At 39.7% G+C, this 18,071-nt stretch overlaps 1 protein-coding gene across 3 annotated transcripts in view; it reads left to right on the top strand.

The window, feature by feature from the left end:
* Window positions 1–18,071, top strand: part of MSRA (methionine sulfoxide reductase A) — a 337,239-nt gene that overhangs the window by 238,987 nt on the left and 80,181 nt on the right. For all 3 annotated transcript variants that reach the window (XM_074338344.2, XM_074338345.2, XM_088792546.1), the window contains exon 5: window positions 14,901–15,007. In XM_074338344.2, the coding sequence (XP_074194445.1) occupies window positions 14,901–15,007 (107 nt within the window). The remainder of the gene's footprint in view (window positions 1–14,900; window positions 15,008–18,071) is intronic.

Here is an 18,071-nt window from a genome sequence, read left to right as displayed (position 1 = left end):
GGATGAGGACACACTGTAATGTTTTTATTTGACAGAAATTGCCATACGAGAAATGATGTGCAACACGGTGCGTTGTCATAATGGAGGATGAAGTAAAGACACTCACGAAAGAGGAACTTCCAGAGCTGCTTCAGAAAGTGGCGAGAACAATGGGATAAGTGTGTTTGAAGCGAGGGGAGGTATTTGGAGGGGGATTAATGGCAATGTGTCTGTTACTGTAATACATTTTTTTATTTAAACATTCACCATATCTTTTGGTCACACCTTGTAATATTATGTGTAATGTTCAGAAGACATGAGAAGTGAAAAAGATCACTTAGTTTTCCTTAACTGGTGTGGCTTACATTCTTCTTAGCCAGAGGTTGAAATGGGCCATTACTGCTCTGTTAAATCTGAATAGCCAGTTTCATAGGGGACCACTCATCATAGTTTCTCCACCCATTTATTTTTCCTTGAGAGTTATTTTCACACTCCATAGGAAGACAACAGGTAGTTGAAGAAGTAGATAACATATATCTCCTTCCTTCCTCCCTCCCTTTCTTCTTTTCTTGTAATAAAACTAGGGCTATCCATCCACTTGTTAAGTGTTTTAAATTTAAAATGAGATGTCAGTTAAAATTGATAGGATGAATGTTTCAGTCAGGTAAAGTGAGATCCACATTAATGAGGTTTGTCTCAAACACCTGACTTACAGGCCAGGTGTGCCAGGAAGGGTCACGTGGCTGATGATGAGAAGGGCTGTCTATCGCTGTGAGGGATGCAGGCTCATTTCCTGTTGGAGGACGTCAGTACCCTGTAATGTTTTTCCCACGGAAGCCCTATTTTCCAACAGAAGGCAGGAGGCCATCTTTGAAGTGGCTCTTGTATAAGCTGTTCCACTAATGCCAGTCATCCAGGGTGGTCTTCCTGTGCCACCACAGCACACAGGTGGCCTCTTTGTGCCATCTGTGTGGAGGCTGGGTCAGTTTAAGAAACAAGGAATAGAGGGATTAACTCAGTTTATGTGCTTACTATGTTTCCCTGAAAATAAGACCTAGCTGGACCATCAGCTCTAATGCATCTTTTGGAGCAAAAATTAATATAAGACTCGGTCTTACATTATATTATGTTATATAAGACCCAGTCTTATATTATAGTAAAATAAGACTGGAGCTTCTATTAATTTTTGCTCCAAAAGATGCATTAGTGCTGATGGTCCAGCTAGGTCTTATTTTCAGGGAAACATGGTAGGATATTTTAAATTATGAGTCATTCATTGGTTGCTTCATTTTCATTGAGATAAATTTTGAAGAAGCAAGTGGGAGTGTTCAAAATCTAATAAATAAAGTTAATAGCAGCTCAGCCTTTCCTTATGCTGATCTCACAAAGAGAATCAAGTAATGTAAGGTAGACATACCGTCCTGAGTGTGACCAATGCAGCACATAGGCCAGTGGTCTTTAGCTGAGAATCGTATCCCTCATGTGGATGTAAGCCATATGCTGACCACAGAAGTTTGATCCCTTAATTTATCGCAATTTAATAAGCTTGTCTAATAATACATTAATAAACATACCTAGTAGGAGTTTATGCAGACCCCTAAACAATGAAAGTGATAGAATGTAGGAAACGAAAAAGCACTAGAGATGGGCTTGAGTGAGAGCAAAACTAGTTGAATGAATAGCTTGATGTCTTAAGTTAGTTTCCCTGGTCACAGAGCCTGAGACAGGGATTCAGTACATGTGACTTATTGAAGAAAAAGGAAGGAACCTGTAAGGGAGTGAGGGAAGTAAGGGGAAGAAGCTGAGCAAGGTTGTGGCCTCAGGTGCTTCTGCCTTGGCTTGCTCCACACTGCTGACAGGGCAGGTCTGGCCATGTGGCCATGTGACTTGTCCTGGCCAGTGAGATATGAGTGAATGTGTGGGCTGGAAGTTCTGGGAAGCCTCTTTCAAGATAGGGGATGTGCCCTATTTTTCCTTCTTCTAGTCTGCAACCTGGACATAATGGCTGTAGCACCAGAAGACATCTTAAGTCCTTGAGAATGAGAGCCATAAGCTAAGAATAGTTGAGTAGAAAGAAGAAATCTGAGCCCCAGGTGATCCCAGAGCCACCCTACCAGCCCTAGAACACCTATCTCAATAGCTTTCACTTAAAGTGAAAAAGAAATATAATTCTATCTCATTTAAGTCACTTTTAGTTTTGTTCTCTGTTAAACTGATTGAAATTCCTAATTGATACTGTAAAATAGGACTGTACCAATATCTGAGAGATGAGACTTTCTGAGAGAGATGGTAAGATGCTGTAGTCACCAGAAAACATATGATGACAACTTTAATGCTTCTTGTTTTCCTGCCCAAACTGCTAAATAAGAAGGAAAACAATAGTTTTCTTGCTTTCTCCATACCATTGAAAACTGTATCTTTCAAACTGCATACATATTGATTTCAACTTGTGCTTATTCACTTAAAATCTGTAATATCTTCTTCCCTTCTTTTTAGACTTTCAATACGTAACTTAACATTCTATTTTACCAAAAAAGAAAAAAAAAATCTCCATTCTCTTGAATGTGGAGATAAAAAAAAATGAAACCACATTGGTAACCCCTGAAACTAACGGATACAAATGAAAATATAAATAGTAAAGACCTCTGCTAGTCTTTAATAACTATTGTTTTCCACCTAACCTAGAACTTTCACTTCATACGTGTTGTTTCATTTAGCTGCCTGAATATGCCTTATATGCAATAATAGGCTTTATATGCAATGATATCAAAAGATAGCGTTCATTAATTTATACCAGTGGGTCTCAACTGGTGACAACCTTGTCACAAGGGGAGGCAGGAAATATGTTTACTGACCTCCTAGGTAAGATGCCTAACAACGTGTAATGTACGTATCATCATCCACATTTTCTCAACTGAGGAAACAGAAGCTCAGATAGGTCTAGTAATGGCTGAGGTTGCACAGTTAATAAACAGCAGAGCTGGAATTAGAATCCAGAACTGTCTCATGACAAAGCACTTGCCTATTTCTCTGCTTCACGCAGCAGTCTATCGGTCAGGATCCATTTCTTCCTAGCAACAGTGTGTAGAGGAGAAGAATATGGACTCATTCCGGTGGTCGTCACCCTGTCTACGCACCAACATGGATAGTCCTCTAATGAGGTTGCGCCTTTGAAGTTTCCTACCACAGAATTAGTAATTTCCGGCTCTTAGAAATATGTCTTTTCTTACCCTTTTGCTCACTATCAGCTGGTGGCTCGTGAAATTTCTTAAAGTCATCACCTCACAACAACTCACAGTGTGAACTTCCCTTTACAATTCCCATGTTCAAGTGTATGTCTTATCACTCCAGTCAGAATGTTTAAAGCAGGGCTAGGGCTGGTACCCAAGATGAGCTAAAGTTTAGAAGGCCCGTCGAGCAGATGATAATTCATCCATCTTTTTGCTTCATTATAGATTAAGCATTTCTCCATTTCTCTGGCTTTGCAGAGAGAGAAAGAAATCTTAGAGCAGTCTCAGGATGGTTTGTCCTTTTCAAATCTTATTTGGAGAAGGTGGATGGAGAAATCTCAAACAGTTGGTAGGTGCCAAGAGGTCAGTTCTTTTCCAGAATACCCCAAATCCCAGTCCTCATTAATCAGTTTGGAGAGTGTTATGGAAGAATTTTAAGCACAGGATATTGTTTCTGAGCCAGTTATTCTCTTTTCACCAACTACAGAAAGCCCATTAGTTGCTTTCCTGGGACATGATGACAGCCCAATAATGTCCGTAATTTATCCTCTTAGATTTTTCCAAAGCCAAATGGGCACAGTGAACTTTGTAACACTTGCTGAATCTGTGTGAAAGAGTTTTGGATTTTTGACGGTTGTGCCCACCCAGGGTTCCACAGAATTCTGTCGCTCCCTTGAAATCAATCTTTCCATACATCTCTGGTCCCTGGTGTGTCCTGTCAAGATACCTATGTGGCCTCATAATCAAGTGTCCAGCTTCATTTCCCTCCAGGCCCTTTGGCAGAATCCCGTCTTGTCTCTTCGCATTCTCTTCAGCCTGTACCAAGCTTGTTCTTATTTCTGGGCCTGTGACTCTGAGACTCCTCTCCCCACCAGATAGGCCACCTACAGGTCTCTTTGTTCTGTTGTCTTTGATTGTTTTGCTCTAACTTCTTATGTATCAGTTTTGAAAGGAGAAAGAGCTTTGGTGTCGGGTAGATCTAGGTTTACATCATAGGATGGCTGTTCACCTGCTATGTGACATCAGGCAGGTCACTTAAAGTCTCTGATCCATAGCTTCCTTTGTGTCAAAGAGGGTGAAGAATACCTACTATTTTGTGATTTGATGGATTAGCAGGACCACTTCTTGTATTTCCAGCAGTTCCTGGATGTTAGTTTTCTCATCTGGGCTTCAAGCTTGCTGGAAAGGATAAACTCCAGGGTTTTGAAAAAGATGCTAACAAAGCTGCTGCTGCTTTTGCCAACGGTACAGGTTTCTGTCATGTCCCTGAGGCGCCATGCTGTTCCATGATCCTTACCTTTGGCATCCTGGAGATGTCTTTCACCCCTCATGCCCATCCACTGCTCTTTCAGACAAGAGTTACTTCCTCTAGACAATTTTGCAGGACGTAGGTCCCTCCCACACTGCTCAAGTGAACTTACCCACTCCTTCCTCTGAATCCCTGTATTTTTTCTTTTTTAAAAAAAGATTTTTATTAAAATATAGCTAACATGCAATATTATATTAGTTTCAGGGGTACACCATAGTTATTCAACATTTATTTACGTAAAGAAGTGATCACCATGATAAGTCCAGCAACCACCTGACTCTGTACTATGTCATCACAATATTATTGACGATGTTCCCTATGCTGTACATTACGTCAGGTGTACAGCATAGTGGTTAGCCATTTATATAATTGAAGAAGTGTCTAGTATCCACCTGACACTATTCATAGTTATTACCAAATTATTGATTATATTCTCTATGCTTTACATCCCGTTGACAATTTTGTTATTTGCAATTTGTATTTCTTAATCCCTTCACCTTTTCACCCTGCCCCCTCCCATCGATCACCCAAATAGGTCTAGTACCCATTTGACACCATACATAATTATTACAATATTACTAACTATATTTCTTACGCTATACCCTACATTCCCATGACTAGTGTGTAACAACCAGTTTAATTTGTAGTTCTTAATCCTTCCCTTTTTACCCTTCTTCCTAACCCCTCTCCCATCTGGAAACCATCAAAATGTTCTCTGTACCTATGAATTTGTTTGTTTTATTTATTTGTTCATTTTGTTCTTTAGATTCCACTTATAAGTGACATCATATGACATTTGTCTTTCACTTTCTGACTTACTACACTCAGCACAATGCCCTCTAGGTCCATCCTTGTTGTCACAGATGGCAAAATTTCATTCTTTCTAATCACTGAGTAATATTCCATTGTATGTATGTACCACCTCTTCTTTATCCATTCATCCATTCAGGGACACCCAGGTTGCTTTCATATCTTGGCTATTGTAAATAACGCTGCAATGAACATATGGATGAATACATCCCCTCGAAGTAGCATTTTGGATTTGTTCTGATAAATACCCAGAAATGGGATTACTAGATCCTTCGTCTCTTGTTATAGCCTTTGTTTTAAAGTCTGTTTTGTTTGGTGTAAGTATCACCACCCCAGTTTTTTGTTTTCTTATCCATTCAGCCACCCTATGTCTTTTTTTTTACATAGGGTGTAAATGAGCATTTAATCCATTTACATTTAAAATAATTACTGATAGATATGTAGTTATTGCCATTTCATTATTCATATTTTTTATCTTTTTTTTTTTTTTGGTTTGAAAGAAGTCTCTCTAAGATTGTTTAGCTTTTTTTTTTTTTTTTGGCCTGGGAAGCTCTTTATCTGTCCTTCGAGTCTAAATATTAGCTTTGCTGGATAGAGTAATCTTGGTTGTAGGTCGTTGCATTTCATCACTTTGAATATTTCCTGCTAGTCCCTTCTGCCTGCAAAGTTTTTGTTGAGAGATCAGCTGACAATCTTATGGGAGCTTCCTTGTGAGTAACTAACTGCTTTCTTCTTGCTGTTTTTAAGATTCTTTCTTTGTCTTTAACCTTCAGCGTCTTAATTATGATGTGTCTTGGTGTGGGCCTGTTTGGGTTCATCTTGTTTGAGACCCTTTGTGCTTCCTGGGGTGGAATATCCATTTCTTTCACCAGGTTAGGGAAGTTTTCTGTCATTATTTCTTCAAATAGGTTTTCAATTCCTTGCTCTCTTCTCCTTCTGGTACCCCTATGATGCAAATGTTGGTACACTTGATATTGTCCCAGGGGCCCCTTAAATTATCCTCATTTTTTTGGATTCCTTTTTCTTTTGGCTCTTCTGTTTGGTTGGTTTCTGCCACCTTTTCTTCTAAATCACTGAGTTGATCCTCTGTTTTATCTAATCTACGGTTGATTCCCTGTAATCTATTCTTCATTTCAGTTATTATATTCTTTATTTCTGACTAGTTCTTTTTATGTTTCTATCTCCATTTTTATGTTTCCTATCTCTTTGTTGAAGTTCTCCTTGAGATCATTGAGCATCCTTATAACCAGTGTTTTGAATTCTGTATCTTGTAGGTGCTTGTCTCCATTTTGTTAAGGTCTTTCTCTGGAGTTTTGTTTTCTTCTTTTATTTGGCACATGTTTCTTTGTCTCCCCATTTTGGCTGCCTCCCTTTGTTTTTTTTCTCATAAGTAGGGCTGCTATGATTTTCAGTTTTAGTAGAGTGGCTTTATGTAGTAGGTACCCTGTGGGGCCCAGTGGCACATTCTCCCTGGTCACAAGCCATGTGTTCCAGGTGTGTCTCTTGTGTGAGTTGTGTGTGTCTTCTTGTTATAGTTGAGCCTTGGTTGCTGTTTGCACATCAATGGGAGGGATTGACCCTCCAGTTCATTGGTTGTGAGGACTGCATGACTACAGTGAAGGAGCTATTGTGGAGGGGCTAAACCTATGGAGCAGGATTTGCTTTAGCAGGACTCTGGTGCCTGCTAAAGCAGGACTCTAGGTATCCTTTGGGTGTGTCATCCTTGGAGGTAGTCAGGTGATGCTGCAGCTCCGTTCAAAGCTGGCCCTTGGGCGTGCCAACCCCAGGGCCATCTAAGAGGGGACCCACTGCAGGCCAAGTTCAGCTGCTGCCTGTGCCTTGTCCAGGGCCACCTGGCATGAACCACAAAGAAATACACAGATGGCTACCACCTGTACTGTGCTTGGAGGTGCCTTGAGAGGCCAACCCATGAACCAAGGTTGGCTGCCACCAGTGCTGGGCTTTGGGCTGTTCAGCCAGAGGTACGGGACATGCTGAAGCCAAATGCTGCTTGTTTGGGTTTTGTGAATCTTTGAGAGACTTTAGGAAAGTCTTCAGCATGAGCCAAGGCAGGCAGTTTATACAAAAAAAGCCACTGGAAATGGCTTGGGTATGCCCAAATGTTGGGTGGGGTGGGGTATCAGAATCACCAGGCTATGGTGAATGAACAGTGTTAGCCAGGTTGATGGAGACTCAGATAGGGCAGCTGCCTGTGTCTGCACACCAGGAGGGAGGAGGGATCACCAAAGAAACAGTGGCTCCTGCCAGCTCCTCTATCTGGGAGAAAGCTGCCCCTCCAGCCCTCACCCTGAAGTTCGACAATTCAATTCCTCCCCTTATGTCTCTGGTGTCTTTTGAGCTGCAGCCCCAGCACTGAAGCTCAGAGTGAGTGAGTCTGTCAGCAAATAAGTCCCTCCAAGAGGAGCACCTGGGACTATAGCTGCCATCCATCACACTCAGATACAATCTCTGCTGTTTTTCACAACCAGAAATTATGGGTACTTCTCTCCCTGTCACTGGAACCCTGGGCTGGGGAGCCTGGTGTGGCATTGGGACGCCTTGTTCCTCCCAGGTGGGGGAGGGGGCGGAACTCCACATCTGAGATATCCCTCCTGATTTTTAATAGTCACACATGAGTGTGGGACCAGCCCATTCTGCATCTCTGCCCCTCCTACCAGTCTCGAGGTGGCTTCTTTATGCCCTTAGTTGTAGGGCTTCAGTTCAGCAAGACTTTAGGCAATTCTCAGTGATGGTTGTTTTATAGTGTAGTTGTAATTTTGATGTGGTCATGAGAGAAGGTAAGCACAGCTTTTACCTACTCCACCGTCTTGACCAGAAATCTGAATCTCTGTATTTTTCTAATCTGTACAGATTTCTTCCATAAATTCTTGTCAATGGACTCAACGTTTATATCTCCCCAAAATTCATATGTTGAAATCTAATTCCCAATGTGATGGAATTTCGAAGTGGGGTCTTTGAGAGGTAATTAGGTCATGAGGGCTTATGAATGGGATTAGTGCCCTTATAAGAAGCCATCAGAGATCCAGATCACCCTCTTTCTGACATATGAGGGCACAGCAAGAAGACATCTGTCTGTAACCGGGAAGAAGGTTCTCACCAGACACAAAATTGGCTGGTATCTTGACTTCAGCCTCCATAAGTGTGAGAAATAAGTTTCTATTGTTGATAAGCCACCAGTTTATGGGTTATGGTATTTTTCTATAGCAGCCTGAGCATAGTAAGACACAGCTCTAACACTTGATTATGGTTATTGGTTTCTATCGATTTCCTCTTACTGTACTTGGAAGGTGACCTAGTTGAAAAATGAGACTGTGTCTTATTGCTGAATCCCAATACCTAGTATTTTTCCTGAGACAGGGAAGGATGGATAAATGGATGGAAGCACACCAGTGGGCATGAGCTCAGGAGATATAAGATTATACCAACAGACCTGATTTTTACAAACTTCAGATCAGAGGACATTGTGAGGACAGTGAGGACATTGCATTGCAAAGCTCTTCATGGGTAGGGGCAGGGGTAGGAGAATTCACACAGAGAATTTTGTTCTCTTTCTTGGGTTTGTTTTCCATTGAAATGAAGAACTGGGTTGGAGACTAGCATAGTTAAAGATGGTAATTCTGCTAAAAAGATGTAATAAAACAGTTAAAAATTAAATAGTACATTTTTACACACATAAAATATATTTTGATCCTCTCTTTGGATTTATCTGTGTGACCTCTGCTGTGTGGATATCAGAGATTAATATAAATAGTGCTTTTCAGGGAGAAAATGGCTACTCTTAAAGTATCTTGTGTGATGTCATTTGTTATTTTTATTTCATACTAGTAATTCTGAAGTATTCTAAGATTTATTATACAAACAAAAGTACTTAACACCTATATAATTTTTTATAGTCAGCAAAGTGCTTTACAGGTTTTATCTTATTTACTCCTCACAACAAATCCAGAGGTTAGGACTTTCTAATCCCTGTTTTACAAATTAAGTTTGAAGCTCAGAAAGATTATGTAATTTGCATAAAGCATGTCAGTGGCAGAGTCAGACTTAAAAAACAAGATCTTATAGCTCTAAGTCCTCGGCTTCTTAGAAGAGATTTAGTAAACAGGTTTTTCTCACATGTGAATTACTGTTTTGCATTCATAACATAAACCAATGGAGGTTGAAAGAAATGGTGAAAAGTTTAATGATGCTAAACATCTGTAACCGCTATGTATTAAAAATAACAAGAAAAGAATATCCACAGTTCTATGGGTTTTTCAGTCTATTGAGCATCAAATCATATTTCCCAGTGAACCATCTGCTTCCAAATTTCAAGACCCTATCCATTTAATAAGCCCCTTCATCAGTGAAATGAAAGGTACATGCATTGAAATTAACCAAACACACACAGAAGTATGTGAATATGTGTGTATGGTTTTGTTTTAAGATATTATAACTTTTTCTTAGGATGAGCTTTAATGGAAAAAAAAAATCAATCAAATTAACATTCTTATTCATGAGTAGACCAGAGAGAGTTAATGTCTTATACAATATCACTTAAGATTCAAGGAAATCTGAATAAAGGCTTTGATGTTTTCTCTCCATCCCCTACTGTAGCTCTTCAGCACTTTTCTTGTCTTCCTTCCTGGCTAAGCAGGGGATAAGCCAGAGTGACCAGGGAGAGAATGTGTATTGTTTCTTTTCTTTTCTCTTTCTTCCTCTCTTCCTCTCTTTCTTCCTCTTTCCTTCCTTCCTTCCTTCCTTCCTTCCTTCCTTCCTTCCTTCCTTCCTTCCTCCCTCCCTTCCTTCCTTCCTTTCTTTTTTAAAATTAGTTTGAAGTATACAAAACAATGTAATAACTAGACATTTACACCCCTCACAAAATGATAACCCCCATCCCCCAATCTATTGCCCCTCTGACATTGTACATAGGTGTTACAATTCCATTGACTCTATTCCTTATGCTGTACTCTATATCCTGTTTATATATATAAAATATATATATATATATATATATATATATATATATATATATATATATAAAATTATGGTTGACATTCAGTATTATTCAGCTTCAACTGTATAGGTGTACAGTGCATTTCAGGTGTACAGTGCAGTGGTCAGGCATCTACGTTGTCCATGAAGTGGTCTCCCTGATAAGACAAGTGGCCATCTGACACCCTACAAAATCTTTACAACATTATTGATTATATTCCCCAAACTGTCTTTCATAGAGAACATAATGCTAAGTGAAATAAGTCAGATGGAGAAAGACAAATACCGTATGATCACACTTAATATGTGGAACCTAAAGAACTAAATAAATGAGCAAAGTAAACAGAAATAGTCGCAGAGATATAGAGGAAAAAAACAAAAACTGATGGTGGTTAGTTGGGAGGGGTGTGGAGATGAAGGAGAAGGTGAAGGGATTAGAAAGCACAAATTGGTATTCACAATATTGTATTGTTTCTTATATGGGAAGCTTTTAGTTTCATTAGAACATTCAGGAAAGGTTGGGATTAGAAGGTCAGGACTGTAAATTCAGCTCTGTAAGATTTCTGTCTGCAAGTGGTGGCTGGAACTCTGTAAGTAATGCTGTGGATGAGTTGTCAGTTTGAGTTTGTGCTAAGGGAAAGGTGCAAAGCTGTGGATAATGTGCGCGATGGTACTGGTCATGAAAGCTGCCCAGAGTGCGTAGGGGACAGCGCATATCTGCACGAAATGATAAAGACAACAATGACAGGGGCCATATCAGTATTGTAGTATTACAATTAACAGATGATCAAGTCAGAATTTAAAGGGATCATGGCTTCAGAGAAAGGTCCATAAATCCCTATCCTGGATTGCAGTCGTAGAACAACCTCTAATTACATAAATAATCCATGGATTGATTTTTATAGAAATGCATTGCCTTGGTAAAAATGTCATTGGTATTTGATAGGGATTGCATTGAATCTGTAGATTGTTTTGGGTAATATGGACATTTTAATGATGTCAATTCTTCCAATCTGGGAGCACAGTATATGCTTCCATTTACTTATGTCTTCTTTAATTTCTTTCTTCAGTGTCTTATACTTTTCTGAGTACAGTCTTTCCCCGCCTTGGTTAAATTTATTCCTAGGTATTTTATTCAGTGGATGAAGAGGATGTGCTACATATATACAATATAATATTATTCAGTCATAAAAGGAATGAAATCTTGCTATTTGCGACAACATGGATGACAGAGGGTATTATGCTAAGTGAAGTAAGTCAGATGGAGAAAGACAAATTCTATGTAATCTCACTTATATGTAGAATCTAAAAATAAATAAATAAATAAATAAATAAATAAATAAATAAACAAGCAAACCAGAAACATCTCATAGATACAGAGAACAAATTGGTGGTTGCCAGATGGGAGGGGGTTGGGGGGATGGGGAAAAAAGGTGAAAGGGATTAAGAAGTACAAATTGCCAGTTATAAAAATAGTCATGGGAATGTAAAGTACAGCACAGAAGTATAGTCAATAATATTGTAATAACTATGTATGGTGTCAGATGGGTACCAGACTTACAGAGGTGATCACTTGGTGTCTAAATCACTGTGTTGTATACCTGAAACTAATATAATATTGTATGTCAACTGTAACTGAAAAATGCATTTAAAAAAATAATCTAGAAAAAGATAATTAAAAGAAATGCATTGCCTTACATACTTACCTAGAATGACTGTTACGTACTTTTTTATTTTTTTATTTTTTTGCCCAACCACACAATTTTGTGAAATCTTCCAGATCTTTTTACCCCTTAGGTTGTCATGTCACTATAAGAAAGCTCTAAATATGGATGTAAGCTTAAGGATTTCATTGTGCACTTCGTCTACCAGATTATTGTGAAAATATTACCAGTGGAAGAGCCATTTATTATACCATTTCCTTGAAATAATTCTTCATTATTCCCATCTTTTTGATTAAAAAGCCACTTTTTATGCATAAGCAACTATTTCCCATGATCCTCTGCTAATTCAAAGACCTTCAACCAAACACACAGCTATTTATTGTCTTCAGTGTATAAGACATACAGAATCTTAGTAAAACTCATTGAGAATATGAATAAGTCACACCTGCAGATTCTCTTTTATTCACATACTAATTTCTCTCTCAAAGAAAGAAAACTTAAATATATATAAACAACTCCACACATAGACCCTGCTTTTCTATATCTTGTGCTGAATGGGGAGGGCTCAGATTTTACCAAAAACCATCCAGCTAGCAATCTTTTTTCTTCGTGGAGAATATTTCAGAAGGAACAATAATGCTATTACTATCATGTCTTTATGCACAAAAGGATGGGAAGTAGTCATGCAAGAAAAGCCCTACTTATAAGTGAAGGAGGAAAAATTGAAGAAGGCAAAGTGTCATTCTGGAATGTATATTTATCCAGGCTCTTTGATTCCACTGGAATGTGAGCTTTGTGAAAGGGGGGTTTGCTTTTATTTATTGCTGTATCCTCAGCATCTGGAAAAGTACTTAGTACGTGTTAGGTGCTTAATAAATAATGTGTATATTATAATAATAGTTATATAGTACAAACTATAAGTAATATTTATACTGCAATAATATATACTATGTACTATAATACTTATGTAAGTTTACACAGAAATGAATTAGATATTTTAATTTGGTATTATGCAGTGTTTATTAGAGGCATGGGCTGATTCATTTTTATTATTATATATTATTAAATTAATATTTTGGTGTCATTATTAGTATTGGCTCTTTAAGCCACTAATTAGTTCCTGGTCCCCGTATAGCTTTTGTGCATCCAGGAGAGGATGGAATTCTGAAGGTGGGAGAGTGGGATTTCTAGGAAGTCAGCTAAGCTGGGGGTGTGAATAAGTACACGTCAGAAACCCCCCCGCAACACACATATATACATACACTCATGCATACATACACAACATAGATAGCCTATGGCTTGACCCTAAATCCTACTAGTTTACTACTTAAACCTCTATTTTTGGTCTGCAGTTTTGGTCATGAATTCTAGCTTGTCCATCCATTAATTGCCATAATAAACCCTTGGTGTCCTCAACTACTGCCCTTAACCTCTACTGGTCAATTGTATGAGCTCATTTGTAGTTATTTCCTCCAGCTCTTAAGAAAGACTATTTTATTTAAATTTGAATTTACATTTACAAGGTAAATGTGACAAAACACTCCAGTATTGATTGCAGGGCCTTGAATCATAAGATATAAACTCATATTCTTCATGCAACAAATATTTGTGGAAGTAAATCTGTCTGGTGCTATCCCAGGTGCTATGGCTGTAAAGCTCTGCCCTCTGAGGGCTCACAGAGGGGGAAGAGGGACAACCACACAATGACAGTGCAGTGCGATGAAACTTGTAAGAGAGGGACCTGCAAGACCCAATGGAGACCAAAGGAGTCCGTGACTGTCACAGCTGTGAGGGGTGTTTCGGGAAGGTGTTGCAGAGGTCAAATGCTTGAACTAAGTCTTAAAGACTGAAAAAAAGTTCAATGAAATGCACGTGCATGATCTGGTGGGGTGGATGGAGCCTTGTCTACGATGTACCTGAGAAAGAGTATTTCAGAAGATTCAGGTTTTCCTCACTCTGTTACTGGCATTAAAATGTTGCTGACAGGTTATACAGGAACCTTGAAAATATCTGGGCAAACACTAAACCCTTGCGACTCAAAGTGTGGTCTGGTAACTGCACCACCCATGAGCAGGTGAGAAACGCAGAATCTCAGGCTCACTCTGGACCTACTGAACTAGAACCTGCATTTTAACAACATGCCCAGGTGATTCGCATGTGTATTCAAGTTTGAAAATACCAAGCTGTTCCTTTTGGAAGATTGACTCTTCTATTGGAGGAGTTTGGGAACACTTTTTAAAACTGAAACTGATTCTTGCATGATGAAGGAAACACATGAGAAGTTTATTTTCACAACAGTATGAAGAGTTATATTAAGCCTGTGGCTGTTTAACTTTGGGGACTAAGTTATTCAGTTAGAAATTGGCCACCATCTACACTTGAGCTGCTGCAACAGGCTGGGAGGTGCCCTCCACTAACTTTAAGTCCCAGGTCTTCCTTTGATGAGGGATGTGACCTTAGCCAACTCTTTAAACTCTCCACGTATCCATTACTTTGTCATTTATAGGCACCTCCTATGTGCCAGTCCATTATCCTATTTCCTTATCTGCCAAGTGTGTGGGACAGTAATACCTGCCACACGAGGTGTCTTATTAGGACCCAAAGAAATAATGTGTATCACGGTGCTTTGCAAGTAATAAAGGGAATAGGTTATGATTTAAATATCTACACAGAAAAATACATATTTATGGAGCACCTGGTCTGATCCAAGATTGTGACGAATTTATGTAAGTGTGGAGAGATTTGTTAAAATTAAAATAGGAAAAGCAAAACAGACACATTTCATGCTTATTTAAGGTGAGAGGTGTCAAGATGAAATTGAAAGCCACTCTCTGCACACAAGTCACAGAGAACGTGTGACACTGGCCTTGTGGTCCAGTCCACCCCAGTAATCCTTTCTGCTTTCCACTTTCCCAGGCATGCGCCAAGGCAACGACTACGGTTCTCAGTACCGTTCAGCCATCTATCCGACCTCCCCCACGCACATGGAGGTGGCCCTGCGGTCCAAAGAAGACTACCAGAAGGTAGGGTCTCCTTTCGCCCCTGGCCTTCCGCTGTCGGCCCCCCACCATTGTCCCTGGTGGGGTGAGCCCTCCTGTAGAGGGAGCATCTGGTTCATTTCACCTAGCACTGTGTTCCAGTTGCACATTTTTGGGTCATTTCTGCTAGCCTCTTGGAATAGAACCACTCTGCTCCATAAATGTGCTAAATGAGATTTTAAGAATAGGCCCTTATGCATTTCTCTTTAAAATCAACTTATTCGGATGAATATGTCACTTAACATATAGTCTTTCTCCCTCTCTCTTTATCTCTCTCTGCCTGTCTCTCTGAATCATTCTCTTTTTCTTTCTTTCTGTTTGCTCATGCTTCCATAACAAAGTGCCATACACTGGGTGGCTTGAACAGCAGAAATGTATTGTCTCACAGTTGTGGAGGCTGGAAGTCCAAAATCAAGGCGTTGGCAGGGTTGGTTCCTTTTGAGGGCTGTGATAGAAGGATCTGCCCCAGGCCTGTCTCCTGGGCTTTTATATGGTCCTCTTTTCTCTGTGTCTCTTCATACCGTCTTCCCTCTATGCATGTCTGTTTCTGTGTCCCAATTTCCCCTTTTTAGGACAACTCTAGTCATATTGGATTAGGGCCCAACCTGATGATCCCGTTTTAACTTGATTACCTCTGTAAAGATCCTGCCTCCAAATTCTGAGGTGCTGGGGGTTGGGACGCCAACAATTCTTTGGGGGGCACACACAATTCAACTCGTAATGCTCTTTCTCTCTTGCTCATACCAGTAGATTGAATTATAATACAAATATTTCTCCGAAATATAGACATTACATCATAAAATAATTTTCACTAGTAACTTCTATTATAGTTTAAAAATCTCCTCCAATAGAAATTTAGTCCTTTTAAAAATAACCTCAGTTGCTTTAATTTTTAGGACTTTGTGATCATGTTTAAATTTTAATTATTGTTATATTTTCTGACTTGGATTCACATTTAACAACATTTAGCCAGTAGCTACGGTAATGCTGCTCTATTTTAGAATTATGTAAATAGTGTAATATGCAGCAGTTCCCAGGAGTGTGAGGGTTCTCCACCTACTCCCCATGGGGGCAGAGGTGGCAGTGAGAAGGAGGCAAGGACAAGAGTTTATCTACTGATGAAAAAGTAGCAGGACATGCAACTCATGGTCAGTTCATGTCAGAAAAGCAGAGAGGGCTAACGGAGGTGCTAATAGGCCCTCATTTATTCCTCAACATGCCCCCCTTCCCTCCCCAAGGCTGTGATGTTTACCTGGGTGACAATAGTAGGCAGCCTCTAGGATGGCCCTCAGCGTCTCTGCCCACGTGTCATCTCCTCTCCTTGAGTATGGGCTAGATTCAATGACTCACTCCTGCCAAATGACTGAAGTGATGGAATATTACTTCTGAGATGAGCTTATTAATGATTGTGGCTTCCTTCTTGGGGACCCCTTCCTCCGACTATCTCTTAGATCACTTGCCCTGGGGCAAGCTTGCTGCCATGTTGTGAGGCAGCCCTGTGTAAAGGCTCATGTGGCAAGCGATGAAGGCCTCCAAGAACCACTTGAGTGAGCTTGGCAGCCCCTCAACCTCAGTCAAGCCTTCAGATGAGATTGTAGATCCGGCTGACAGTTAGATTGCAATCTCGTGAAAGACTTCAAGCCAGCGGCCCCTAACTACGCTGTGCTATATGTAGAAATCATGAGATAATAAATGCTTGTTTTTTTAAGCTGCTGAGTTTTGGAGTATATTCCTATTTCTATTCTAAAAAGCTTTTAACTATAAGTTTTCCTTTCTCATATCCCTTTTCATCCTGCTTTTTCTGATAGTGGTGGGCTTACCTAGACACACGATGTGGTGACAGTTACACATGTAGCCTCTAGCATCCAGTTATCTCAATTTGTATGTCAGCTGTGTTCCTTTTTATCAAGTACCTAACACTTAGAAAGCCGTGTATCTTATTTACTCAAGCAAACCTATAATAAGGATGAGAGACCTCATTATTATCTCCATATTGTAGATGCCCAAAGTCCTGAGGTTAAGTTAGTGGCATTAGAGAAATAAGACTGGATGCAGAGAGATGAGTGAGGGTTGTAGGACCCCAGGCCAGAAATGATGGGCGCTTTGTCGAGGAAGGTCAAAGTATGAATGGAATGAAGGGCTATTGAGGAAGTACAACTCATAGAACTTGGAGCTTGATTGGGAGTGGAGAATAAATGAAAGTGAGGAGTCCAGGGTGACTTACAGGTTTCAGGCTGGTGGTGATTTGTATAAAGGTATGGAGGAACAGAGGCGGACTTGTGGGGGCGGGGAGGTAAGTTCAGTTTGGAAATGTGAAGTTTGAGGTACCCGTGATGTGGATATCTAGATGGTTGCTAGGAGGAAACATGGTCTGTTCCTACCTTGTGGAGAGGGTGGTTGTGACTATTAACTGGGTTAATGCTTATAAAGCACAGGGCCGAGCGCCTAGTAGGTGCTCAGCAAATGGTGGTAGCCCAACAAATGGGGGTTAACTTATATGTGGTACAGGAAGCCCATTTTTCTGATACGATCACTAGGAATAGTGATAAAGATGAGAGAGTGTCAACTTCAAGCAAGAACTGAAAAATTAGTTCTGTTTGGTTTAATTTCACTGTATTTAATGATAAAGGCAATGTTAGAAGTTGACACTTAAAGTTACCTCTAATTAATGCTACACATAAATGTTGTAATGACTCACAGTCCTTTAAGGTACCAATGGTAACACTAAAAGACTCTGGAAGGATATTAATTTCCCTCTAGAATGTCTCAAAATGAGATGCTATTCTGGTGTTCATTCAAATGAAGATTTTTTAAGTTTAAATGGTCTCCCATGGGATGAAGAGGCTGACTTATACCAAATTTTCTGGTTTCTACCCCAATAGTTTCTTACCTGTGGCTTTGAGTAGAACCCACGTTGATATTAGATAACTGGTACACATATGAAATAAAACTTAGATATTTAATATCAATTAACTGTTTTAATAATGTCTCTATTTTTTGGTAGATTTGGGGAATTTTAATCTTATATTCTAGACAGTTGTTCTAACCA

This window comes from Rhinolophus sinicus, chromosome 15 (assembly GCF_057876585.1).
Source record: "Rhinolophus sinicus isolate RSI-liver-muscle chromosome 15, RSI-T2T, whole genome shotgun sequence".
Lineage (NCBI taxonomy): Eukaryota > Metazoa > Chordata > Mammalia > Chiroptera > Rhinolophidae > Rhinolophus > Rhinolophus sinicus.
Note: the sequence above shows the minus strand (reverse complement) of the source record. Positions and strands in the feature narration are given on the sequence as shown.